Below are 27566 nucleotides of genomic sequence, written 5' to 3' on the forward strand. Positions count from 1 at the left end.
GAGACAGAGCGGGGAAACAGAGAGAGGGGACAGAGAGCAGGAACAGGGGGAGAGAGAGAGAGAGAGGGCAGGGGCCTATCTTTTAAAGGGGTCCTCTGCACCTGCGTACAGACTTCTTTCCCATGGAACCTTGGGCTGACCAGGGTATTGCCTGAGTGGATTCCACCAGGTAACAGGGGCAGGCCAGCATAATGCCTGAACCTTTCACCCTCTATCATGAAAGACTATTGGAAATAATTTCACTTGATTCTACTTTACTATTCTAATGATTTTGTTATAGATCTCCATGGAAAATGAGTAGGTAAAAGAGATATCATAGACTTCATAGCTTGCTGAAATAATCTGGAGAATAAGTAGGCAAATGGGAATACTGAAAAAGAGAGAGAGTCAATTTTCCAAAATAAGCCTCAGAACTATGAAATTTTTACAAGGAGTGCTTATCTGCCTGAGGATAGAATATGGCTTTAAATAAACCTTGGAACAACTCAAAAAGAATATTTTTGTTCTTTGTTTAAATACTGAAGAATATTGTGGTACTTTTAGGCTGGACCATCTAATAAAAGTCTCTATTGGCTAGCAGTACAAGTTCTATTGGAAGCATCTGCCATCAGCAGTTGAATACTGTTTCTAGCTCTCCAGTTCTCCTCCTTGCCCTATCTACCCAGTTCTCTTTCCCTATTTTCCTCTCTTTTCTTTCATTTCTTCTTCTACTTCTCCTACTTCTGTATTTCCTCTTTCCTGTTCACTCTCCTCTTCCTCCTTTCTCCACTCTTGTCTTAATTACTTTATGTGGATTATCACATTTAATAATTAGAATTACATTTCCTAATGTTTTATAGATTATACTTATTGAAAAACAGATGACTGTAATACATTTGTACCTATGTAGATTGTTATATTAACAGTTTCACAGATGAATCTGCAAAAACATGTATGAATGTATGCATGAAAATATCTGCAACAAAACCATTTTATCTGTTTTTCTAAGTGGGTCAGACTAGACTTTATGCTCTCCTAAGTTGTAGTATGATAGAATGATCACAATATTGAGATTGCAAAAGTTGGGTTTCTAACCATACATTTGCTGCTCATTAAAGTGATTTGAACAAGTTGCTGTGACTCTACAATGTACACCCTGTTAGGGCAAGGCTTTCTCTCTGGGCTCCTGGCTATCATCAAAATCTAGAAGAAATTGGGTCCAGAATAAGTACTGCCTATTTATAACCACCTTACACCCAAAACAAAAATCCTTCCAGCTTTTGTATTCTAAATTAACATTAAGCCCTTAGATTCAAAGCTGAAAATGTTTAGTTAGCTTCTACCCAGGCCTTTCTGAGGCTCAGTCCAATGGCATTTTCTTTTCATTGATATTTGTTAATATAAGTAAGTCAACAGGCGGGTGTCAGTTCTTTGGCTGGCTTCCAACTTAAGAATTAACAAAGCTTGAAAATTATAAAAGCATTATTATTCAGGACTATAGGATTTGGTGAATATAAATATATAAAGTTTAATAACTTTCTTCTCAAATGTATTTTTTTCTTTTTCTGGTGTTTATAATATGTACAATGAGAAAACTATTTAGCTTAAAAACCACCCTAGAAATACTCTATAGTTCTAACCTTCTTTTTAGAACAATTGATTCTCAGTTTAAAATTAGAAATTAATTGGAGTTGGAATATGGCTCATCATTTAGGGATTTACGCTTATCTTCTAGAAGACCTAAGTTGAGCTCCCAATACCTGTATTCTCACAACTACCTGACAATCCAGTCCCAGGGAATCTAACACCTTCCTCTGACCTCTGTGGGTACTGCACTTAGGTGACACACACACTTAGACACATACAACCATAAGAAATGTGTAAGTGAAAGTGCCATCGATAAAGGTTATTTATTTCTCAAGTCTTTTCTTTACATTCATCAAGCAAATATGTAGAAAGTGTTACATATTTAAACCTATGTTTAAATAGTTTAGCCTGTGTTTAGGAGGTGAAAAACAATCAGGTATGGGTAATCAGCAACTTGGTAACCTGGATAACCAGATACCCACGGAGTCCTGAGATCTGCTGTAATAGAGTCCCTGGGCTGGAGTCAACATCATCATCAGAAAAGGAACTCAAGGACAAGGACCTGAGAGCTGCTGTGAGAACAACCACCTCTGCATCACCACCCACCAGTGTGCTTGGCCTCTCACTGCTGTTTCCAGGATCCACCCTCCAGTATGGAACTTGTCCTTCATGGCTTTGCCAATGGAACCATTTGCTGCTCCACCCCATTGCTATCTGTATTCTTACTCCGTCCAGGGTTTAATTCGTGGCTCCTGTTGCCACCGACAATATATCTTTGTTGTTGTCTTCCCTTGCATACACAAAGTACGGTGTAATCTTGATGGTAGCAAACATTTATGTTTTAATATGGCTCTGGCCCCTGGAATTGAGTATGATCATAGGAAATTCTTTCTGAGCAATTACTGTTTGAAAGTTGAAGGAAAGTGTGAACAACCATGCTAACCCAAGACTCCCACTACTAATCCTTTTAATAGTTTTTCCTCCAGCTCGCAAGAGAGCCTCACCATTTAGAGTCTCCCCCAGGGCACCATCGTCAGTACACTTTGGTACTCCACCCTGACCCTGCTGCCTCACAAACCCTTGGCAAACAACCATCGTAACTCCACTTCTTTTGATACTTTGATAATAGGGACTAAACATCATTCATCTAAGGAGCCAGGGTACAGAAGTGTTTCAGGTTTTTTTAATTTTTTTTACACATTGTGTGGTCTTTATATTTAGATCTTAGGGGTGGGACCATAGCCTGAAAACTTTAATATAATTCTTTTAAGCAATTTTTAAGAAATTCATATAAGCATACAGTATATATTAATTAACTTTAGCCACTACTCTTCCCCATATGTCACTCCTGCCCCTCTCCAAATTCATATTTTCTCTCCTTTTTTATAGCCCACTGACTCTTCTTTGTGTTGTTCATATCCTCACAGTGTGGGTTATCCTCTGAAGTAAACAGACCTTCCCTAGCCCAGAATCCCTTTTAATCCACCTATGTTTTGATTACAACCTATCACATGGAGGGGTATTTTGCTTGTGATATCATATCAGTAACCACAAAGCTTGGGACTTTTGAGGTGGTTTTGATTTTGCATTTTTGGATTAGAATATTCAACTTGCATACCCTGGCTTTCTCCTGTCTCTGATGTGGGATCTAACCAATACATGAATGAAAGGCAACACACCAATTTCTTAAATGAACTACCCCTAAGAAGGCATAGTATAGTATATAAATGAATAAATGCGAACAGTATTTACATTGACCATGAATGAAATTCCTGTCCTCAGTAAGAATATAAGTTTTACAAAAAACAAGTCACATGGGAAAAACAAAAGACCAAAATGCGGGAGGGAGAAAAGAACTCCCGAGCCTCAGGCAGGAAATTGGGGACATTGCAATGAGTGTGGATAGCACTGTAGTGACCACATTCTTTTTCAAAGGGCAATTTAGAAATTGCAACAGAAATCACTAGCATTTCAGTTTCTAGGAATTTCTTCTGTAAAAACTTCCCTATCATAACCGGAATGTCCGTAAGTGAAGACATAGTTTAGTTTGAATTCTGCATTGCTATCTAGTACAGCAATGCCATCATTTTAGCGTATTATACTGAATAGAATGAGAAAATTACACCACGCTAGAATGTGTAATGTCTCATTGTTGAGTTTAAAAGTACCATTCTAGATGATAGGGATGGCAGTGAGCAACACTCACATATCACCTGCCCTCCTAGATATTGATTTAGCTGCCAAACAACAGCAAGTAGATAGAAGTTTTATGGCTGATAAGGCATGGGGAAAGAATAATAAAGTAGGGCAAGGATATAAAGACTATCTTCAGTTTTTGCTATTTCTGTAATACTTGAAGACTTTGTAATATGCATGCTTTGGCTTTAGCAAAAATAGCAATAAGAAGTTAAACAGTAAAAATGTAATAAACCCACAAAAAGCATCTGTAAGAATATGTAGACCATTAAATCCATTATCTATTTGATTACATCATTTAAGAAATAGACAAAATGAGGGGGTAAAATGTTACCATTTATATGACATTTTTAAGAGTGTATTTAAATATCTACATTTGTGAAAGATAATGGCATGTGAAAATTTGATGTATGTGTATATATTTTATATACAGGAAGTATACATATATTTCCAATGTGTCTTGATGATACAACACAAAGAAGTAAAGCAGAAATGTATATGCTATGTGTGCAGGGAAAAATCATCGTAGTTTGTTTTAAATGTTGGCACTGATTGTATGTATAATCAGGTAAACATTTTAAATGTTCACTGTCAGACTATGAGTAAAATATACTGGCTGATGCATTACACAGGGCTAAAAGATGTTGCTCTGAATTTAGTTTATGCACATTTGAAATGAGCCCAGTGTGATGGCACTTATGTATAATTCCAGCTTCTGGCACCTGAAGCAGGAAGGGTGGGAGCTCAAAGATGGCCAGTGAAACCTAGGGAGGAACACACCAACCTGAGCTACATAACAAGACACTGTCTTAGATGAAAATGATAAGCTGGTATATAATACAAGTGGATACCCACTCCCGCAAAATATCAGGCAGGTCTTAAGGATGAACCAGAAGGCTACAGAGAGTCATGTTTCCTTAGAATGAAGGCAATTGGCATCTGTTTTCCTAACTACATAACCCATATGCCATCTCAGATTAGATAGTGTTGTAATTTTAAGAAGTTATGCACCAAAGAAAGAGACCATTCAACAGAGCTAGGGTAGAGGGGTTTTTATTGGGGGACTGTGAATGGGAAAGGGGGGAGGTGGGAAGGGAGACCAGCTTCTGAGGACAGGAGTGGCAGAAGAGAAGTGAGAAGCAGAGCGGAGGGAGGAAGGGAGGGAGGGAGAGAGAAAGGGAAGAAGGGAGAGAGGGAGGAGACAGGCAGAGAAGCAGAGAGAGAGGGGGTGAAAGGTGGGAGGTGAGCAGGGCCCTTTTAAATGGGAACATAGTGAACGTGCACAGTTGGTGCTCTCTTAGTGGCTGCAGCTGAGGGCATATCCTGTCTAAACCCCAAGGACAGGCCAGTACAAATACATGAATACTAGCAGCATAAATTAAGGTGTTGGAAAAACCATCAAAGAAACAAAGGAACATTGTTCCTTTATATGAAGGTTGATGTTACATTTAAGCACCAATGCTATAGAGTTTTTCATTTTGGGAAATCTCCCCATAATTGTAGGAGGTAGTCCATTCTTTGGGTCTCCTTACGCACAGTTGTACTATTTCAGATTAGGAGTCACCTGTTAAATTGCTGGGTATTATTTTCCATGTAACAATCCGGTGTCATATCTATTCTTTCCAGTGAAGTTGCCATGGCAGTGCTACAGTAATTCTGTTCACAGAGACACAGGCCATCCCTGGAGCTGTGGGCTGTGCCACCTGCTGCTAACCTCCCAGCAAAAGAACTCTTCAGGGAGAGATTTAATTAAGTGGATTATTCTCTCATTAAACTTTTAATGCTAATGAAAAGTAACTATTGCTTTTACAGAGCCAATTGATATCCAGGGGGAAAATGGCTAAATAAAACTTGGTGCTTTTTCCATTCTCTCCCATTAGAGTCGGGCCACAAGAAGTTAAAAAGTACCATCCAGAGAAGCACAGAAACAGGAATGGCGGCTGAAATGCGGAAGATGGTGAGACAGCCAAGCCGGGAGTCCACAGATGGCAGCATCAACAGTTATAGCTCGGAGGGAAAGTAAGTGGCATCTTGCTGCCCGCCTTAAGATATGGACTGTTTAGGATTTCCTACTATGTCACTTATTCTCATAACCAGAAGTTTCACCATCTGTTGCAAACCTGACACCCTATAAACACTTGGGAGCACATCCCTGTATCTCCTCAAATCTATCAAAGTAATAAAGTGAGGTCCTTCACTGAACAGATAGTATAGAAATGCCACATTTAATGAAACATACAGCCCAGCTCTGCCACCAGAAGCTTAATGAAAATTTAGAAGTAAGAAATTGATTTCTGATCCCCACTTTCTCTCCAAACTATTCCTAGCTGTAAGATGCTGTGAACCTGACACATTTTTACATATAAGAATTTACATTCTTCTGTTTTTAAAAATACCACTAATTCATTTTTTCACCTTAGCATGAAAATAAAACAGGCCCTATCTACATCATTTTTCCAATTAAAGCTTTTTAGTTCTAAAATTGGTTAATTCTGAAGGCATGTAGGAATATTTTTTGGTTTTTGATTTTTGATTTGAGAGAACTTTTACTAAGTTGTGTGGTTATTTAACCAAATCTGCATTTTCCTATGCTTATGAACCTTGGGGTTAAAGCTGAACTCATTCAGGGGAAATGTTCCTTCCAAGTAACCATATGCTTTAGTCACTGAAGTTTAGTGGGTTTACAAGAGGAGACTAACAAATTTCTCCTAATGATCCAGCCACCAGCATTTTAGCTGCCTTAAAAACCACTCAAATCTGAATAAATTATGGTCTCTAAGAGAGCTTCGTAGATAAAGCCTGAGCCTAATGACCTAAGTTTGATGCTCAGAACTCACATAAAGATGGAAAGAAAGAACTGGTTTCTGAGTGCTATCCACTGACTTCTATACACAGCCATAGCATGTGCATACCTACCTACCTACCTACCTACCTACACACACACACACACACACACACACACACCACATAATAATAAATACAACTTTTCAAAATTGAAGACATTAAATGTTTTCTTTGTAAATAAGAAGTTGTATTGTTCAATATATACTAAATGTACTAGCAGCTGTTTGGAAAAATCTGCATTCATGTCATTTAATGCTCATGAATTAAGATGTGAATTTAATTATATTAATTTATAAGTATCTAGAACAGATGACATATTAAAAATTGTTAGAGAGTCCTCCTGAATGGAGCCTTGGGCCTTAAAGTGAGATTATACACCTCCTCTCAATCAGTATTGAGCCTAATATGCTTGGTTCATAGATAACATGAATAAACAGTAAACAAACTGTCAACTGGGGGTATGTCTGCTGATCAGAACTTGTTTTTTTTTTTTTTTCCAATCTGTTTGCTGTAGCTTAATATTTCCTGGAGTTCGAGTAGGACCCGACAGTCAGTTCAGTGATTTTCTTGATGGACTGGGGCCAGCTCAGCTTGTTGGCCGCCAAACCCTTGCCACTCCTGCCATGGGTAAGGATTATTTTTTTGCAATTTTATAGTTGACATGGTCATTTAAAATTGTGTAATGGCATTACAAATTAACAAAGTATTACTATTCTCAAACATAAGGCATAAATGACATTGAAGGATCTCAAAACAGTTATGTTATGATTCACAAGACACACGCTTAAAATGTAAAAAATGAAATCAAAAATAAATGCTTGAACAAGGTGTGGCTATGTGGCTTCATGACAGATGAGGTGGTATCCATGTCAAATCCATTGCAAACTGTCTACCGGAAAGCCAGTTTCCTAGAGAGGAGGGATGCCTATAGAGAGCCTTAATTTAAGGTTCCTCTTCCACTGGAGGATTTTTTATTTATTTTTTTATTTTTTTTGCTTATAAGAGCTAGGGATCAAGAATTTGAGTCACCCTGGGGACCCGCCATTTTCCTGGTTCATATTAAATGGTTTGCCTCAAGTTTGAATATATAGGTAAGCTAGGTGTAAATGGGAAGATCGCTAGAAATGGGGAATTATAGTCACCTAAGTTATTCATTAACATGATCAGAAATTGCACACATTTTATAGAAATAAAAGTAAATCATTTCTAAAAAAAAAACATGACAACCACAATAGCATATTTTTCTGAAAACAATATTGTAAATACAATCACTAGATATCAAGCACAGATAACCAGACAAGAAGGAAAGGGAAACATTTATTTTAAGTGAAAAAGCAGTAGAAAATAGAAATCAATACAAACTAGGTCCACATATTAAAATTAAACAGGTAGAATGAAGGAAATGAGAGAGAGGGAGGGAAGGAAGGAGAGAGACAGAGAGAGAGAGAGAGAGAGAGAGAGAGAGAGAGAGAGAGAGAGAGATGGATGTCAGGTGCTAAGAGCACTTGCTGCTCTCCCAACGGTCCCTAGTTCTCAGCACCCATAATCTGTGCTGGTAACTGCAGCTCCAAGGGATCCAACACCTATTTATGAGTCCACAGATCACAAGGCATAACCATAACTCCCACACAGGACGCTGAGTGACATGTGTGGGCATTTTGACTATTCATATGGTTATATCTATAAACTTAAAATCTGGAAATGTCAAGAAATAACCACAAAGTATTGGACAATTCTTACAAAATTATTCATTATAATTCAAATTGCAGCAATGTAAATAAACCATATTTCCATCAATAGAATATTCCTTAAATACGTTAAAATCCTGTCCATTTCATGGACTATACTGTCAATAAAACAAAAATACTGTCATATAGCCAGTATTTATTACATCGTTGTAGTAAACAAAATCATACCTGTGGCTTTTTCTCCATGTCAAAATTCAGACAATCACAACTTAACATTGCTACATAAATATGGTAGGTGGAATAAGAGCAAGAAGACTTCACCACGGTTCACAGTTCTATAAACAGCCTAATGCTGTGGGTAGTAATTATTTTTCAATGAGTGTGCAAATCTCCAAAGATGGATTAGGGAACCATTGAGATGGCTCGATAAATAAAAGTACTTGCTGTCAAACTCAAGACCTAACTAGGTTCAGCCCCAAGATACACATGGTAGAAGGAGAAAACCAACCCTGGCAAATTGTCCTCTGATTCACACACACACACACACACACACACACACACACACACACACACACACACACACACCATACACATACATCAAAAAATAAATAAATGTTATAGAAATTAATGGTGTATTAGTACCAAAACAAAATTTGAGAAAAAATACTTTAAAAATTTGATCTGTAATCTGAGAAAGAAAAGCGAGTTGGAAGGAGTGTATATGTCAGTGTTCATTAACCATCACAGAAATAACACTGCAGGATCTGTTGCCTGTGTTCCTCCCTCCACCTTTGCTCCTTGACTCATGACTTGAGTAGAAGCTGAGATTTTGTTTTGTCTCCACTTTCAGGTGATATCCAAATCGGGATGGAGGATAAAAAAGGGCAGTTAGAAGTTGAAGTTATCAGAGCCCGGAGCCTTACACAAAAACCTGGCTCCAAGTCTACGCCTGGTAAGGAAAAGTCAGTCGCACTGATTTGGACAGGGCTCTTTTGAGGTGTATTTGTTTTAACTGTTATGTATACATTGATTTGCCTACATATCCATGCAGTGCTCATAGGGGCCAGAAGAGGGCACTGAACCTCCTGGAACAGGAGTTACAGACTGTTGCAAGCTGCCACGTGGGTGCTAGGAACTGATCCCAGATCCTCTGCAAGAATAGTATTGCTCTTTGCTATTGATCCATCTTTCCAATCCCTCAGCAAGACTTAAATATGGAAAATCTTGAAAATTTTGTTACATTTGGGTTTATGTTTAATCTTAGCTAAAAGGGTGAGGAAACAATGCATTTGAATCTTACGGGCTTGATTTTGCTTTAAGCACTCATTTGGTTGCTTAAAAAATAATTGTCTGTGGGATTTGATTTTATAAAATAGATCTGGGTTTTCTTTTCACAATTTTTTGAAAGTACCAGGAAAATTCTGTTCTTTTTAAAAAACATAATTGTAGCTATTTGTTGTGCTAAATAGTTTTTCTGCATACCTAAAACCTCAAAAGGAAAAACAGTGAGATTGAAGATGTGAACCTTCCCTGTTAAGCCAGCCCTGACTCACTGTGTGGGCATTTCCTTGAAATGAGAAAAGACACAACAGTATGTGTGGATTGCAAGGAGGAGAAATTTTAGAGCAATGGAAATGTGAATATAGTAAGAATCTCCAAGTACTCAATAAAGCATCAACTAATAAAAATAGAGTTAGCTCAAGCAATACATTCTTACATGTCTACTCACCTTTGCTTAGCGCCCTATGTAAAAGTGTATCTCTTGGAAAATGGAGCCTGCATTGCCAAAAAGAAGACAAGAATTGCACGGAAAACCCTCGACCCTCTCTATCAGCAGTCCCTGGTATTTGATGAAAGTCCACAGGGTAAAGTTCTGCAGGTCAGTAAGACTTTGCATGGCTAGTTACATGGTGACAGCTATTAGCCCAACTAAAGATGTGAACAGCATTGAAGAAAATCAGTTCAGTAAAGCCTAACTTATTAATGTCCTTAGGTAGAAAGATAGAGACTGGTCAATTTATAATACAATATCTATATAGTATTAACAATATATGGTGTATGTAGTGGAAGGAAACAAAATGTAATGCCTTTCTCTTTCCCTCCTTGTTTCTATCCTCTCCAAACTTTGAACTTTTGTCATATTTTTTTCTCTTCTTGATACATAGTCATACTGAAGGTAGATGATAGAGTTAGATAGTAGGTAGTATTGGTGGTAGATAGATGGATGATAGCTGGAAAGATGATGATAGATGATATATAGGTAGATATATTTATGATAGACATAGATGATAGATAGATAGATAGATAGATAGATAGATAGATAGATAGATAGATGGAGATACTGCGGCAAAAATGATAACAATAATCAATTGATTGTTACTCATTATCAGTGATGAACTATAAAATGGAAGAATGTAGAAGAAACAGAATAGAGACCAGCAAATAACTGTTGTTTGGTACTTCCATACATACCTCTTTTAAAGTTTCTAATGACTTTTCCCCTAAATATCATTATTTCTATGGTAAAAATTATATTTTAGATCTCTGTATAACCGTACATTGAGAAAACAGGTTCAGCAAGTAAATGGTTCACAACCAGACTTTTATTGGAGACCCCAGGATTAGAATACAGACCCCCAAGAATGAGTGCAATGGAAGGCTTGTCTCACACGAGTATAGTATAATACTAAGTGTGTGTGAGCTCACTTGCTCACTACTGATCCATCAAATTAAACCATCAAGCAAACCATCAGGAGATAACTGCCTTCAGTTATATCTCCACCTGCCCCTGCACTGTCAAGGCTATAATTTAAATGAAGTATGCTTGCTCTTACTCTGTTTGCAAAAGCTATTGAAAATGTACTTTACCATACCCTCAATCAGATTGCTTGTTCTACCCGCCTCGATTTACAGATATTAATTTTCATATGTCTACAGACTTACCATTGTTTATTATACAAAAGTCCCACAAGGGCAGTGCTGATTTATATATTAGTAAACACATATGTAGACATTTGTTTGCATGCTTTCTTTTATATAGGCTTGTTTCTTAACCTATACCTACTCCATGCTTTTATAGAATGGGAGATGTGAACCCCTAACATGTGGGAAAAAGAAATTCCAAATTACATTGTGTCTCTGTCTACAGGTGATCGTCTGGGGTGACTATGGAAGAATGGACCACAAATGCTTTATGGGTGTAGCTCAAATCTTGTTGGAAGAACTTGATCTGTCCAGCATGGTGATTGGATGGTATAAATTGTTCCCTCCATCATCACTGGTGGATCCCACTCTCACTCCCCTGACCCGCCGGGCTTCCCAATCATCTCTGGAGAGTTCATCTGGGCCTCCCTGCATCCGATCATAGTAAACTCTCTCCTTCCAACCAAACTTCACATTTCAGGATAATTATCAGAACCAGATATTTCATGATCAAGAGCATTGTTGGAGACAGACAATCAACTTGTGTTTTGCCTGTAGTAGTTTTTCCGATAACATGTCCCAATTGTTGTTTAAAACATGGCTTCATATGACAGAACAAGGCAGTCATTCAAATTACAGTAAGAAGAGACACGCTAGTGAGAGTCACTGATGCTTCCAGCAAATAGAAAAAGAGGAAACGTCAAGCACACACACACACACACACACACACACACACACACACACACACACACACACACACACACACGCGCGCCAAATAGAACAAACTGGAAACTCTCACTATGTGAAAAGTTGTACTTCACATGTTTCTGCACAGACCACAAGCGGGGTTATTTCCCTGGTGTTTAAGGTTGTTTAGTTCGTCTGTGTGCTTTATTACTTGTGTGCTGTTTGCTGGTTAGTTTCTTTTCTCCCCTTGTCTTTGTTTCTTTGTCTTCATGTCTTTGTTATTTGCACTTGTTTTTTGTTTTTATTTTTTTTTTTGCTTTGTTTTTTTTCTTTGCTTTGTCATAACAGGGTTAGTGGTGATAACAGAGGCCCTTCCTTTCTTTTTCCAAAAGCACCAAAAAGGGCTGAAGCAGTTTTTGTAGCATTTCTCTCCCCCCCCACAACCCCAAAGTTTTCAAAAGCTCAGTGAGGTAAAGCCAGGGAAGGGTATCACTGGCAGCCAGTTTACAGTTCTTCCAAGTCTTGTATGTAGGACTCTCACCCCAATAGAAGCTCACCTTCCAAACTAGTAGTCACAGAATCACTTTCTCGGTGAAGAGCGTATCTGTTTGCATTCCAGATAATTTGTTTATGTTTTTCATTGTTTGGCATGGAAGACTTTCAAGTTGATCAACAGTTTATGCTGGGGATGAAGGCTAAAAATCCCATAGTAATGCTTTGGAAACCCTTTGTGCAATGCCTTTTACTTCCAGAAAACAATAGAAAAAATGCTCACATGTAGGAACCATACTCTCAACTTCCCAAAATGGTGACTAAGAGTGGATTTTAGCCTAAGACACTTTCAGCTATGCCCAGGCTGCTCAGCCATGCCTCAGTGTAGACTCTCTCATCTGCCCTGGAAAGAGCATGGTATGAGATGTTTAATATTGCACTGGAAATTCCAGTTAAGATAACTGCACTAAACTAATGTTTTTATTGGATTTTAGTTTATATTTCTTTAAGGTCAATGCAAGCACAAAGCTTGGTTTTTTTAATGCACAATATCTTACTTTGGGGGAAGAAAAAGAATACAGTCAAATTCCAATTTGCATATTCTTCCTTTGGGTTTTCTTGGCCTTGGATCTCCCTTGTGATCTCTGTGTATGTGCTGCAGGCACCTGGTCCTGCAGCTGCATCGATATGCTCTCCCTCCTTTTCTGAGTCGTTCCACTTTTGTGATTTCACAGTTAGAGCAGCATGACTTGGAGCTGTTCAAAGCTGCATGCACATTTTCTATAAAAAATATGAAAAAGAAAGAAAAAAAGAAAAGAGACAAAAGGTTATTTAATAATGTATGTTAGCTCCACATAGGCCAGCTTGTATGTTGCATGTACTTGTACAGTTTGCTCGTTAATTAATATACTGAAATAATCAAGAAATCTAAGCCATCCATTTTTGTTATAGACATTTTGCAGGTTTTAGCCAGACTCGGTAAGTGGGTCTGGGGTGAAATGTCTATAGATGGACTTTATTTTTTACCCTCTGGAAAACGTGATGTAGTATGGACCAAATTCCTTCTAATAAATATTTTGGTGTAGATTCCTCCTGTGGGGCTGTAACACATGTAGACACTGTGTACACACTAGGTTTTAATCCATAGACATACTGCCTGCACCAAGTGAATTATTTATTATTATTTACACATGTCAGAATTACCTGCCCATCATTCTACAGGGCACAGACTGACCACCACTCACCATGCTGTGCAGGAAGAACCGAAGCAATTGGTGCACTTCTACTAGATTCCGTTCTGTCTTAGTGGCCAACAATCAACTGATTATAATTGGGTAGTATCTTTCTATTTTGACCACTTGTCTTAACACTCCCCTGTGCTTTTAAATGAACTCCCCACTCATGTATGTAAACATGTTTAATAAAATTTACTTTTCATGTCAGTCGGTAGCCATCTGTGTTCTATGTTTTGCCAGCTTTCCATTGTGGGTTCTTTGGTGCAAAATGAGAGCCAGTTGATGGGAAAGGGAGGCTGGGGTTTGCTGTCTGCTGCGGGCATTTGATTGACCTGTCACTGCACTATATATGTCTTAACTTATGACCTGAAAGGTACTTTGCATTACATATGAGTATTCACTTTGTCAGCCTGTCTAAGTGAGCACATGACTATACTTCTGAAAAGTGGCATTATTAAAAACAATAAATCTCAGTAAGAATCAAATGAAGGTTGTTTTTCTGCTGCTGTTTGAATGTGCTAATAAAAGAGGCTACTCTGTTGTCCAGTTGACAAATCATTTCAAGTTATATGACATATCGAAGTATCGATTCTTGCGCCTCTTGTCATAATGTCTTGACCTTCTCTCCATCTTTTCCTACATAGCTTATGGGACATTGCCTAAAATAGGCTGACTTGACATATACTAAGTCTGCATTAATTCTGAATCACCAAAATAACACTTTTAATACTCATAGATAAGTCAACTTGTCTGTTAAAAGAGACAATATTAGAATTCTTAACTTCTATTTTTTAGACTACACTGGCTTCCACTTAATAAGAAAAAGTAAATACTGTGGTATGAATATCATAACCAGCAGTTGTTTGTAATTTAAAAATAATTGTTTGGCTTTTTGCACATGGAGTGATCTAATTGATTGGCCTACAAAAGATAACATTATTTATTATGTTAGATTGAGGGGACTCTGACAATGTATTCAGTTCCTTACAAAAAAAGTATCAGTGCTGTTCCATATGCACTCATTAACTTATGGCTAGATGACCGCAGAGAACTAACATGGGTAGACACCAGAGGCAGCTGAAGGTAGCTTTGGTGTTCTTTGTCTAGACCAGAAAAAAAATTAATCTCCCTTTTCAAGTCAGAAAAAGCCACCAAGTCTTATTATTTCATGGATTACACTCATGGAAAAGGAGGCCATGAATCTGAAAGTGAGTTGGGAAGCATATTAGAGTGTTTGGAAGGATAAAAGAGAAAAAGGAAATGGTGTAATTATATAATAATTTCAAAAAGTAAAAAAATTCTAAGCATTTTAAACAGCACTCTTGCTAAGATTTCTTGCTGAATATATATGATTCAATAATACTTAGTGAGCAGTTAGGGCTTAAGTCATAAAATTAAATGTTTGGAAAACAAAAAAAAAAGAAAAAGAAAATGACCTTACCTCAAAGAGTTCCCTTCTATTAAAAGGAACGATTACACAAACATCAATCAAGATGGCATCTGAGTTGTTTATAAAGAGATTCCATGACACTGGACTGGGTTCTTAAAAACTCTCTGTAAGTCCTGCTAGGACTCCTGATTGATACAGCAAGCTCTGCAGCTGAGATCTCCTAAGAGAAGGAGATGATGCTGCTGATTGGGAAAGAAATCAGACAGCATCAAAACTCAAGATGGATTCAGGATCCTTCCACAGTATTCAATTCTTTACCGTACTTGGCTAGTTAGTGTCCTACATAGACTACACTTGACCTAGGTCTGCATTTTCCTAGGAATGAAGGACTTGAATCTAGTACATTCTTCTTTCAAATAATTCCTTTCTATTTTGGCCTCCCATTTGCTGCTTAAGTGACTGCAGTTACCATGGGGGCAATGGGAGAAAAAGCCTCTTCCAAAGACCTTTCTCCTCCTCACTGCCTCCTCCAACTTTGGTCAGCATTTGCATTCTGCAACTTCATGAGTACATGTATCACCTATGGCTTTCAGGAACAGTATTGATGATGAACATAAACCAAAGCTTCCACCATCTAGGTCCCAGACTTATCCTTAGATTTAAACTTAAACTGGTTTTGAAGTACCCTTACCTGACTTGTCTCTAATCCTGCAAGGTTCCCTCAATTTTGCATCAGCCATAAATCTACATTATGGAGTTGCACTGATCATTCTAGAACCTTGGAGCTTCAAGGCACTTCACAGAACCTATAATCTAAGTTAATTCTTCTCTCAACATATTCAATGACTACTCTTTGGCTTACAGGGCAGCATCTCTTCAGACTCAGAAGTCATCATAGCTTTTTACAGCATCAGTTATCAATACTTCCAACCTGGTCCGAGCCACTTAGAGGGAACAAAAATAAAAATACTTCTTTACACTTCTGAAAAGTAAACCAAGCCGGGCATTGGTGGCACACAGCCTTTAATTCCAGCACTCAGGAGGCAGAGGCAGGTGGATCTCTGTGAGTTTGAGGCCAGCCTGCTCTCCAGCGTTAGTGCCAGGATAGGCTCCAAAGCTACACAGAGAAACCCTGTCTGGAAAAACCAAAAACAAAAAATAAAAAAGAAAGTAAACCAAGCCTGATAAATTGGGACCAGTCAAATTGTGTGTGTGTGTGTGTGTGTGTGTGTGTGTGTGTGTGTGTGTGTGTGTGTGTGTGTGTCTGTGTGTGTCTGTGTGTGTCTGTGTGTGTCTGTGTGTGTGTGTGTGTGTTAGATATAAAGTCACAGATTAACCACACACAGCAACACTTTAGTGGCTTCAACAACCACCTCTGACCTTTTGACATATCATCCAGACCAAAACAAATAAATAAACAGAAATATTGAAGTTGAATAGCATCATAAATCAAACAGACAGAGATATTCACAAAATATTCCATTCAACCACTACATAACACACATTCTTCTTAGCAGCCCATGGAGCTTTCTCTCAGATTAGTCACATATTGAGAAAGAAAGCAAGCCTCAACAAGAAAGGAAACCTGAAAAAAATCTGTTTATTTTGTCTGACCACAATGGAATAAAGGTAGAAATCAACAGCAAGAGAAACTGCAGAGAATATCTAAAGTCATGGGGATTAAACAATACATTATTAAATCATTAATGTGTCATTGATAAAAAAATCAAGCTAGAAATGAAAATTCCTAGAAGTGAATGAAAGTTAAAACACAATATACCAAAATACATAAGATACAATGAAGGTAGTTGTGTGGGGGAAGTTTATCACTCTGAATGCAGACATGAAAAGATCAGGGATATCTCAAATAATTTGCTGACACAGGTTAAGGCCATGGCAAAGCAACAACAAAGCAGATAAATGATTAAGAACATGGCAGAAATGGATGAAATAACAATGAAAAGTAAAAGGAATAAATGATAGGAAAATTAGTTATTTAAAATACTAACAGTATTGATTAACCTCATAACCAAAATAACTAGAAAAGACAAAGAGGACCAAAATTAATGAAATTAGAGATGAACAAAGATGGATATCAATGAAATTAAAAAATCTGTAGGGCATACATTAGAAACCTATGTCAAATTGGGAAATACTAAATTAGAAAAAAGGAGTAAATAAATACATTTCTAGATGAACATAACTGTTAGCCAAAGTTAAAATTTGAACAAGAATGACACCAACAGACATGCAAACATGGGTGAACTGTTAGGAGGCATAGAGAGAACGACAGGCAACTAAGGAATGCTGAGAGCAGGAGAACTAGTCTTTGTCAAGGAAGAGACCTGTTACTTAATACCAAGTGGTAAGTCCTAAAATCATATACATATTGACACATATACATAATATATACTCATAATAAAACTTATCAGGTATTTTTTACATATTTAGAAGTGTGTGTGTGTGTGTGTGTGTGTGTGTGTGTGTGTGTGTGTGTAACAACTGAAGAAACCAAGGCCATGAATTAGGGCAGGAACAAGGGCATATGGCATGTGGGAAGGACTAGAGGGAAGGGGAATGATTTAGTTACATTTTTATTTCCAAAAATAAAAAACATGCAATAAAGTTTAAGCAGTCCTATAGAAAACAATGAACTTGAAAAGGTCCAGGTTCTCCTCTGCCAGGCAAGATGTCCTTTCTGGTGTAATCATGGCATAACTTTTGGGAAGTCAACCAATCACATTCTAATTGGATATGTGACCTACTCTAGAGGAGGGGATTCATACATGGTACCAAACCTAGCCAAAATTCCATAGATTATGCACCTTTCACATTCGGTCAAAGATACTTCTTTACACAGTGGTCAGAGGTCAATACCAAGTCCCATTAACCAGTCAAAGAGTTCAAATAAGTGAATGTTGAGGTTCAGCCCTAAATGGGACATTACTACTACTCCTCTCTAAGACTCACTGGACATCATGGAAGAAGTGATGAAGAGAACATGGGAGCTAGAGAATAGGAGTCATGCTGTGAAATGCTGTCTTCTACCCATGCCACAATCATTGCACTCATTACTTATAGCAGCTGTGGTTACCTGACTACCTATAACTGCACACAATCAAATCAGTCAGACACTTACCTGTCTTTCCAGACACAGGTGGAGCCTTCCTGGCAGTCACTAATAAGGTGGCAGGGGATGGTTGGTGGAGTAAAGTACTGCTGCCTGGTCACTGGGGTTGTCTTGGGTGAGGGAGGGCAGGGCCTAGGACCTAGAGAGCAGTGCTCTCTAGCTGAGCTCTCAGGCACTCACCTGCCCCAGATTAATTCATAATATAAATGGATTCATAATGTGGGAAATTACCAATATGGAGCCAGGTAAAAATACAAGGGAATTTAATAGGGAAAAGCCTTACTTACAGAGCAACCTAGCCAGCCAGTGGGGCAGCAGTAAGTATAGCAAGCCGAAGATGAAAGCAACAGCAGGGCGGCCATGAAAGCGTCCCTCACTCTTAAACTTTCCCTACATCTCCCTGACCATGCCCCTAAGCAGGTGTGGCTACAGCATCCCCTACAATTCCCCTTTTAGTCTAAAAGAGGATTAAAACTTAACAGTGTAAAGTATCCAAAATTACCAATCATAAAGGTGAAATATAAGAAGATGCAACAATCTGCTTATGTCACATCCGAACTATGTCTATTTTAACTAAACCCTAAAGTCATCTGAAAGAGGTGTTTAAGCCTGAACACCTCCTTCCAATCCCAACTATAAACAATAGGAAGTTATCCCTAACTAGGTATATACACTATCCTAAGTGACAACAATGGGGGAATGGGGCCTAGCATCCTCCAAGTTACTTCCTGCTGAAAGCCAGTCGATGATAGCCTCGTGGGTCCTGTGGGAAGTGAAAGTCTTGAATGGATTGTATACAGTCCATGTTAGATGGGATTTGCTTGATTGAAGATCTCGCTTGAAATCCTTAACTTGATTGAAGTCAGTACCTGGAATGTCCATTGAAATGGAGCAAGTTAGATCCAGTGCAGTTAAAAAAGTGTGGCCCATTTTCTTTCCAGGGAGTCCAGGGATTGCTGTCAGGCAGGTCTTCATTGGCTGTGTGGGACTCAAACATAAATGTTAGCAGAGAAATGTTTGCTTGTGTAAGTATGTATACTAGAAAAGGCAACCATGGAAGCATAACAATTATGAGAGGGTATATACCTTGAAAAAAAGAGCCAAGAAAAGACAAAGACAGTGCCCAAATTCTTCTCTTATTCTGTATTACATCAATTGGCTTCTTGATACAATAGAGAAACTCTAAAGTTTAGATAAACAACGTGCTTGGATTTTAGAGGAGGAAAGCCAAATCCACCTCTAAATCCAGAATTGGTTTAATTGAATAGGGACTAGTAAATATGGAGAAATAGAGTTCTGTGAGAGACAGCTGTAAAGTTTACCATATGGCACGTTCCCTTTGTTTGATGGTTATAGCTACCTTCTCTTCTTAAGTATCTACCCATGCAGTGTCCTTTGATTCTGGAGATGAGTTTTCCTATGGAGATAAAAGCAAAATACTTCCCTTTCCTTTGGGAGGCTTCTATTTAGTTTTTGAGATATACCTTATTAGAATACCTGTCATTTATCTATGTCGAGAGGATTTTCCTTTTCAACTCGAATCTTGATCAACTTTGATAGTATCCAAAGTTTTTCTTCTCCTGTGGAAACCAATGCAAAACCCCTACCCCACTGTAACACATGTCCTGGTTTCCATACAGAGGTTAGTACATCTACGAAATATACCGGCTGATTCAGTTCAGCAGTTCTTTCTGCCGTCCAGTGTCACTCTGCAGCTGTTTGTCCTTTCTCATTGACATTAAGAAAGTTTAGTGTTAATAAAGCATTATGCAACCTATGTTTGGGGGGGTTTAGTTTTCCAAGCCTGTCTGTGGAGCATCTCCTTTAGTGTCCTATTAGATCTCTCAACCATTACTTGTCCCATAGGATTGTGTGGTATACCAGTGACATGCTTTATGTTATTATATTTGCAAAACTATTCCAATTTTGTGGAGACATATGCTGGAGCATTGTCAGTTTTTATTTGTGCAGGTATACCCATAACTGCCATCACCTCTAGCAGGTGTGTAATAACAGGATCAGCTTTTTCAGAGTTAAGAGCAGTAGCCCATTGGAACCATGAAAGTGTGTCTATAGTATGATGCACATATTTCAAATTTCCAAATTCTGCAAAGTGAAAGACATCCATCCACCAAACCTCATTTTTCTGAATGCCCTTAGGATTACAACCTGCTGGCATTGTAGTTTGGTTATGAAAAGAACTAGTAGGACAGTTTCTCACTATCTCCTTGGCTTGTTGCCAAGTAATGGAGAAGTCCTTTTTCAAACCTTTGCTATTTACATGGTGTTTCTTATGAAATTCTGAGGCTTCTAGCACACTTCCAATTAACAAATGATCAATGTCATCATTGCCTTGTGATAGTGGGCCTGGCAGACCCGTATGGGATCTGATATGAGTAATGTATATAGGATTACTTCTGTTTCTGATAGTTTCCTGTAATTGTATAAACAGTAAAGTTAATTCTGTATTATCAGGAACGAATTCTGCCATCTCAATGTGTAACACAACTCTCTCTACATATTGAGGATCAGTAACTATATTAAGAATTTCTGTAAAATCCATAAGTACCATGAGAATTGCATATAATTCTGCCTTCTGTACAGATGTATATGGACTTTGAACTACTTTACTTACTTCACCTGCTTTATAACCTGCCCTATCTGATTTGTTGGCATCAATGTAGAAGGTAAGAACTCAAGGAATGGGAGTTTGTCTTACAATATGTGGAAGAATCCAGACTGTCTTTTTTATGAATTTAATTCTGTCAGTTTTGGGATAATTGTTGCTAATCGTTCCCAAAAAGTCAGTAAGAGCTATTTGCCAATATTCATTATCCTTTCACAATGAGGAAATTTCATTGAAGTGTCATAGCCGGGGCTATCTCAGCCCTAAGCCATCGCAGCCATGAGATTCTCCTGAGTGGGTGAGTGTGGGCTTGGAAACTCCTAGCAACCCAGTGAGCGATAAAGACCAAACACAGGCATCTTGTCATTGTTAGAGAGCTCTCAGTTCCATGCTGTAAAATTAGAGTCTCTTCTTTATTTAGCATCTTCTTGGCTGTTTCTATGGCTATGAGGAGGCCATCTCTGTTCTTCTGTTCACTCCTCTATCCTCGATGGCTCCTAACTCTCTGTCCTCACTTGTGATTTACACACCTTGTACCTCTGCCCAGGTGCAGGCCTATTCAGATGCTTAGGCGCATAGAGATGCAAACTAGCAGGCATTCTACCCTGAGGTCATGGTAAACAATAGTAGACCTGCTGACATTAGCAATACTATAGTTGGCTGGAGCTTTCTGGTGCTCCTGTTTACTGAAGCTGGAGGCTGGACCTAAAGACATTCCATAATGGAACTTTTCTACAATCCCCAACAATACCTCTCTCTTAATAATAAAAAGAAACCCGTGCCTCTGCACCGGGACAGATGACTGCGCCTGTCTTAGGAGGTAACCTTCAACCTACCAGGGGTGCCCATCATGGAATCACACAATCTGTCATGCCTGTTCTGTTTTAGGATTCCCTGAAGGCAAGGAAAACTGTACCAGTCTCTGGCTGGAACCAGTCTCTGTAAAACAAATAAGGTTAGTGGGGGATGGGTGATGGTCCAGCTCTAAGTGTTCCTGAATCAGAAAGAATCCTCCGGTAGGTAGCACCTGAGCTCTCAAGGCTGCAAACGTTCTTCTGGGGGATGGAGATGGATAAAGATTAAAATGGCCTTTTAAAATCTTTGTGGGAATGCCTCTAGTGCCTCTGATACAGACCTTATTAAAGTTTGCTCCCTAAAACATGCTTCTCTCCTAAGGCTTGTAAATTACATGTTACATGCCTGTTAGAATGGACTCTGACTTCTAGTTTCTAATAACGTTTGCATAACACATATAGCAAGGCTACAGACATTAACAATTTCATCATGAACATACATTAGGGTGAGTTACAATACAATCAAACGACAATAAGATATTCTCACTATCTGTGGGGTGTGAACAATTTTACAATTCTAAACCTTTTTTTCCTTTATTCCCTGCCTGGGACTCAATGCCCCTTGAAACTTTTTATTTCTTGCTCAAAGTCCAAAGTTCTGACATCAGGTTTGTAATATCAGTCTTTGAATGTTAACTAAAAAGTCTTTTGTCCATGCCTTGTTTAAGCATTGTGAAGGAGCTTCTGCCATTCTGGTTTATGCCAGTATCTGACTGTCCTAAATGGGTCCTTTTCCCCAATGGGAAAACTGGCAAAACAGTTTTGTGTGTCTGTTTGTGGAAAGAAAGCAAGCTGTTTGTTGTCGAGTTCTTAGCCTGCTCCAGAATGAGCACTCATGGCTTCAGAGAGGTGGGTGTAGTCTGTCTGTAGGGAAGCTGGGGCTCTGGAAATCATCTTGAAACTGTCTCCATCCTTCCTCTTGCTGTAGGTTGGATGTCCCATTATCTGTTTTTATAACTTTTGGCATTCCCATGTAAGCAAAACATCTTAAAACAGTGACATATAACATTAAGAAATCTGAATACATGTCAACTGCCATGTGTATGTATTTTTAACTTGCCAATCTCTGTAATGAGTAACATCCATTTTTCATAGATGGTTAGGGAATAGACCTTGAGGATTCATCCCTAAATTAGCCATAACCATATTGTGGACATATTCCACTATTTGATGATTTGGCGAGCAGTCTCTCTGGTTAGGCCTAATTGTTTTCTCAAACTCCCACTATTCTAACGATGAAAGTTATGAGACTGCCTTGCTCTCTTTACCTGAGGCAGAGCAACTAATTTTGTTAATTTATCTGCAGATCTGTTCCCTTTGGCTAATGGCCCAGGAATGTTCGAGTGGGCTCTTATATGACCCACAAAACATGGCAATTTTCTCAGGTGAATTGCATTTTGAATTTGTTCAAATAATATTCTGACTTGACTATTACCAGACCCTATGCATCCCTTTCCATCACTAATATAGGCAGCTCTCCCATTGGATGAGCCATCAATAAAAACTAACATAGCATTTTTTACAGGATTACTTTTTACAATTTTTGAAATATAAAAGGATGCATTAGAGTACATTACAACAGTCCATGAGCTAGAAACTGATTATCAGTTCTTCCTGAAAACTGAGCAAAGGCAATCACCCATGAATCATTGTTCTGAAGAAAACAATTAAACTGTTGCTTGGCATAAGGGACATGTATCATATTTGGTTCTCTCTTAAAATACTTCCTAGAATCTACATGGCATTTCTGCACCATGTAGGCTACTGCTTTAAAATAAGTGTTTAATACTTTGGCTGGCGAGACAGGTAGGTGTAACCACAGTAATGGTTCCTCCTGCCACAGAACAGAAGTCAGAGTATGCTTTGTGGGAAGCACATAAGCTTCTACTTGTTTTGCATAGTCTATATAATGTATCTGTTGATGCTGAATTGCCGACTCTATTTATAGAAAGATTTGTCTACCTTCTTAGTTAGCTGTCTGTGTACATTTGGATCACTACCTCCTTATAGAATCTTATTTAAAGAATTTAAATCATCATTAGAAGCCCCCAAAAAGGTACTTGACCATTGAATATTTTTAACAACTTCTAAAAAACTCATTTAAAGATTTTAAGCTATCTTTTCCAATTGCTATCTATTAAGCCTTAATTTCTTTAGAATACAACATATGTCCCAAACAATTTTTAAGATTTACTTAAAGTTACTTTTCTAATCTAATCTAATCTAAGTAGCCTTTTCTAATCTAATCTAAGACCTCATTTGCATCTTAGCTGACCTGGCCTAATTTGCATTTACAAAGACACATTTAAGCTGTGAATCTAACAGGATGGCTCTCTCCTGAGGCTTCTTTTCACAAACCCTTTTTAAAATATCACGTATCAACTTATTTTCTAGATTTTCCTTTATTTTTAACCATAAAAATTTAGGAAGATCTGTATCCTCTCCTCTGCCAAATTTTACAGAATCATCCATAGATTCCTCATGCCCCTAAGCTAATGCTATAGGCTTCTGCTATCTTTTTTATTGACTATCTCCTAGGGCTCAATCCTAAATTTTTCCTGTTAAGACATTGACTGACTTACTGGCTGACTGACTGACTTACTGGATGCTCTTTTTGCCTAAATTAAAGTGATTTTGATATTTTCAAAACTATAACCGAGGCAATCTAAATATCTCTCTAATCATATCCAAGGCAATTTAGGCATTTTCATTTGTCCACATTCATAAATTCATATTCACATGACAAATCCAGGTGTGGCTACACCATTCATTCATAACTTGCATACATCTCACATTTCTCCTTTTGCCTAGATTATGATCTGTTTGTTGAAAAGAAAAATCCATAATGGAAATTTCTTCTAACACAGAAGCTATAGTCACTCTTTGAAATATGAGCATCTAAAATTTGAACAGATCTAAGCTTAAGTATGTTGCCCTTTCTTCTCTGTGAGTCTCAAAACAGTTTCTGTCTGGCTGTATCAATAGCATTATATGCATTTGAGTAGCCATCAGCAATGGCGGCAGTTCCCAAGGCTGCAAGTTACCCCGAGGAGCTTTAGGCTGTCAGCTGCCCCGTCAGCCATTTTGTTCAGCTGCAGACACCTGCTCGAGGTGGCACCAAGCCACTGGTTGAGGGCCGGCGGACTGCTGCCACTGCCAGATTTGACCTTGGCCTTAGCTCAACTTTTGCCCTCCGAGCCATTAGAAAATCTGTGGCTATACTTCGGGCACAAGCTTGATTCCTTGTTTTCTCTTTTGTTGGGACTCTGTCTGACCTGGTGCCCTTCCTGACTATGTCCAAAGCATCCTCTAGAAACCTCTGTCCATATCTGAAAAATTCTTAATCAACTTGTCTTGAAGGAACCGGCTTCCCTTTTGGCAGCCATAACAGCCGAACATGTGCTTGCCATAAACCTGCCTTGGTCACGTAGAGGTCAGATGCCTGTCTTGTGACAAGGAACCCATCAGAAGTTAGTCACTAGAAAGTCAGATGCCTGTCTTGTGACAAGGAACCAATCAGAAGTTAGCTGGTGGCGCTATGCTTTACGACCCTGGGTGTGCTTTACTGACAAGCGCACAACAATGACGTAGAGAGCATAGCAACCACCCTGGGAGGGCCTATGAGCCATAACAACCAGTTGACCAATCAACACAGGGCAAGCCCTCCAAGCCTGGAAGCACACCAATCGTGAGCCTGTGTGTAAGCCTGTGCATACCCCTAGATACTCCCCTTACGCTGCCCTATAAGATCTTTTGGGAGACCCAAGGAGCCGTCTTTTCTAGCTGTCCGCCATGGCGGGTGGGTGAAAGACCCGAGCTAACATGGGGTTAGCTCGTTAAATTACAATAAAGCCTCGTGCAGTTTGCAGCAAGCTCTCGAATCCGCCTGGTGATTGGGGTGACCGAGAACCTGGCCCGAGACCCCGGATACTTGAGTTTTCGGGGGTCTAACATTTTGGGGGCTCGTCCGCGATTTGGGACCACCCTTCACCTGAGTGGATTCGATCTTGGAGGTAAGATGATTGGAGCTCACAACTTATATATGTTCAATGTTCTATGTTTCTTGTTTTGTCTCTTGCTGTTTTGTTTGGTGCCATGATTTGTATTTGATCTGCGCAGAATTTGTATTTGTAATTCGGACTTCTGGGGATGACCCTAAAGTCCTGCCCTGGACAAAAGTCCGAGGGTTGCTTGATTTGATCTGCGCAGAATTTGTAATTTGTATTTGATCTGCGCAGAATTTGTAATTGAACCATAGGGTAAGCAGACTTGCGAGAACCTTGGTTCCACCCTGGATGAAAGTCCAAGGGTTTGGTTGTTTGTAATTTTGGTTTGGGGCACCATTTCTTTGCCGCGGTTTGTCCTGTCTAATGTCTGTCCTGTCTAATGTCTCCATGTCTCATATTTATGGCATGCATGGGTCAGGGGTCTTTTCTTGTTGCCCTAAGCACATGGCACGGGAAAGGAGTTCTGCCATGTGTCACGGGTTAGAATGTGTTATGTTGGAGTCCCCCGAGGCTGCTTTTCTGAACTTGAACCACTGCTGCAGCCCTTACAGCTGAGCCTGGCCCATGTAGGTGAGTCTTTCCCTATCCCCACTTGCCGGTCCCGTGGGTCCCTGCCATTTGCCTAGCTGCCCAGGCCACGTTCGAGGTCACCCCAATCACCAGGCGGATTCGAGAGCTTGCTGCAAACTGCCCGAGGCTTTTTGTAATTTAACGAGCTAACCCCATGTTAGCTCGGGTCTTTCACCCACCTGCCATGGTGGACGGCTAGAAAAGACGGCTCCTTGGGTCTCCCAAAAGATCTTATAGGGCAGCGTAAGGGGAGTGTCTAGGGGTATGCACAGGCTTACACACAGGCTCACGATTGGTGTGCTTCCAGGCTTGGAGGGCTTGCCCTGTGTTGATTGGTCAACTGGTTGTTATGGCTCATAGGCCCTCCCAGGGTGGTTGCTATGCTCTCTACGTCATTGCTGTGCGCTTGTCCGTAAAGCACACCCAGGGTCGTAAAGCATAGCGCCACCAGCTAACTTCTGATTGGTTCCTTGTCACAAGACAGGCATCTGACCTCTAAGTGACCAAGGCAGGTTTATGGCAAGCACGTGTTCGGCTGTTATGGCTGCCAAAAGGAAGCTGGTTCCTTCATTAGCAACCCAGTGGCAATAAAGACCAAACACAGGCATCTTGTTATCGTTAGAGAGCTCTCAGTTACATGTGGTAAAACTAGAGTCACTTCTTTATTTAGCATCTTCTTGGCTGTTTCTTAACCATGCTTCTATGGCTATGAGGAGGCCATATCTGTCCTTCTGTTCACTCCTCTATCCTTGATGGCTCCTAACTCTCTGTCCTCACTTGTTATCTACACACCTCTGCCCAGGTGCAGGCCTATTCAGATGCTTAGGCGCATAGAAATGTAAACTAGCAGGCATTCTACCCTGAGGTCATGGTAAACAATAGTAAACCTGCTGGCATTAGCAATACAATAGTGGGCTGGAGCTTTCTGGTGCTCCTGTTTACTGAAGCTGGAGGCTGGACCTAAAGACATTCCATAATGGAACTTTTCTAAGGTCCCTGACATTAAAGGTACTATAATTTCTGTTGGATCTTTTCCAGTCAGTTGACAAAGTCTTAATTTGCCCTTTAAAATCAAATCAGAAATCTTTTCTATATAAATATCTTTAACTTTTTATTCTGTTTATGTGGCAGAAATATCCACTCCAAAATGGTTTCTTCCCTCGCATCAGAATCCCAGAAGGGTATTCTCTGGATGGCAAGATAACCAGAATACAGTCTAAATCAAGGTTATCCAATCTACATTTCCATCCAATATTCTGTTTTCTACCCATTGCAACTCTTTTTCTGCCTCAGTGGATAATATTCCCCGACTGTTTTGGTCCTTATCACCTTTAAGGGCCATTTTTAAATGCTTTAAGT

At 39.1% G+C, this 27566-nt stretch overlaps 1 protein-coding gene across 41 annotated transcripts in view; it reads left to right on the top strand.

Moving 5' to 3' along the window:
- The window catches only part of Rims1 (regulating synaptic membrane exocytosis 1), a 474432-nt gene extending 462771 nt beyond the window's left edge, over positions 1-11661 (top strand). For 40 of the 41 annotated variants that reach the window (XM_035453142.1, XM_035453143.1, XM_035453144.1 and 37 more), the window contains 5 exons: positions 5643-5781; positions 7121-7233; positions 9145-9246; positions 10034-10173; positions 11443-11661. In XM_035453142.1, coding sequence (XP_035309033.1) covers positions 5643-5781; positions 7121-7233; positions 9145-9246; positions 10034-10173; positions 11443-11661 — 713 coding nt within the window. The remainder of the gene's footprint in view (positions 1-5642; positions 5782-7120; positions 7234-9144; positions 9247-10033; positions 10174-11442) is intronic. The other variant, XM_035453184.1, reaches the window with a different exon arrangement.
- The last annotated feature ends 15905 nt before the right edge of the window (positions 11662-27566 follow it).

Source organism: Cricetulus griseus, assembly GCF_003668045.3.
Source record: "Cricetulus griseus strain 17A/GY chromosome 1 unlocalized genomic scaffold, alternate assembly CriGri-PICRH-1.0 chr1_1, whole genome shotgun sequence".
Lineage (NCBI taxonomy): Eukaryota > Metazoa > Chordata > Mammalia > Rodentia > Cricetidae > Cricetulus > Cricetulus griseus.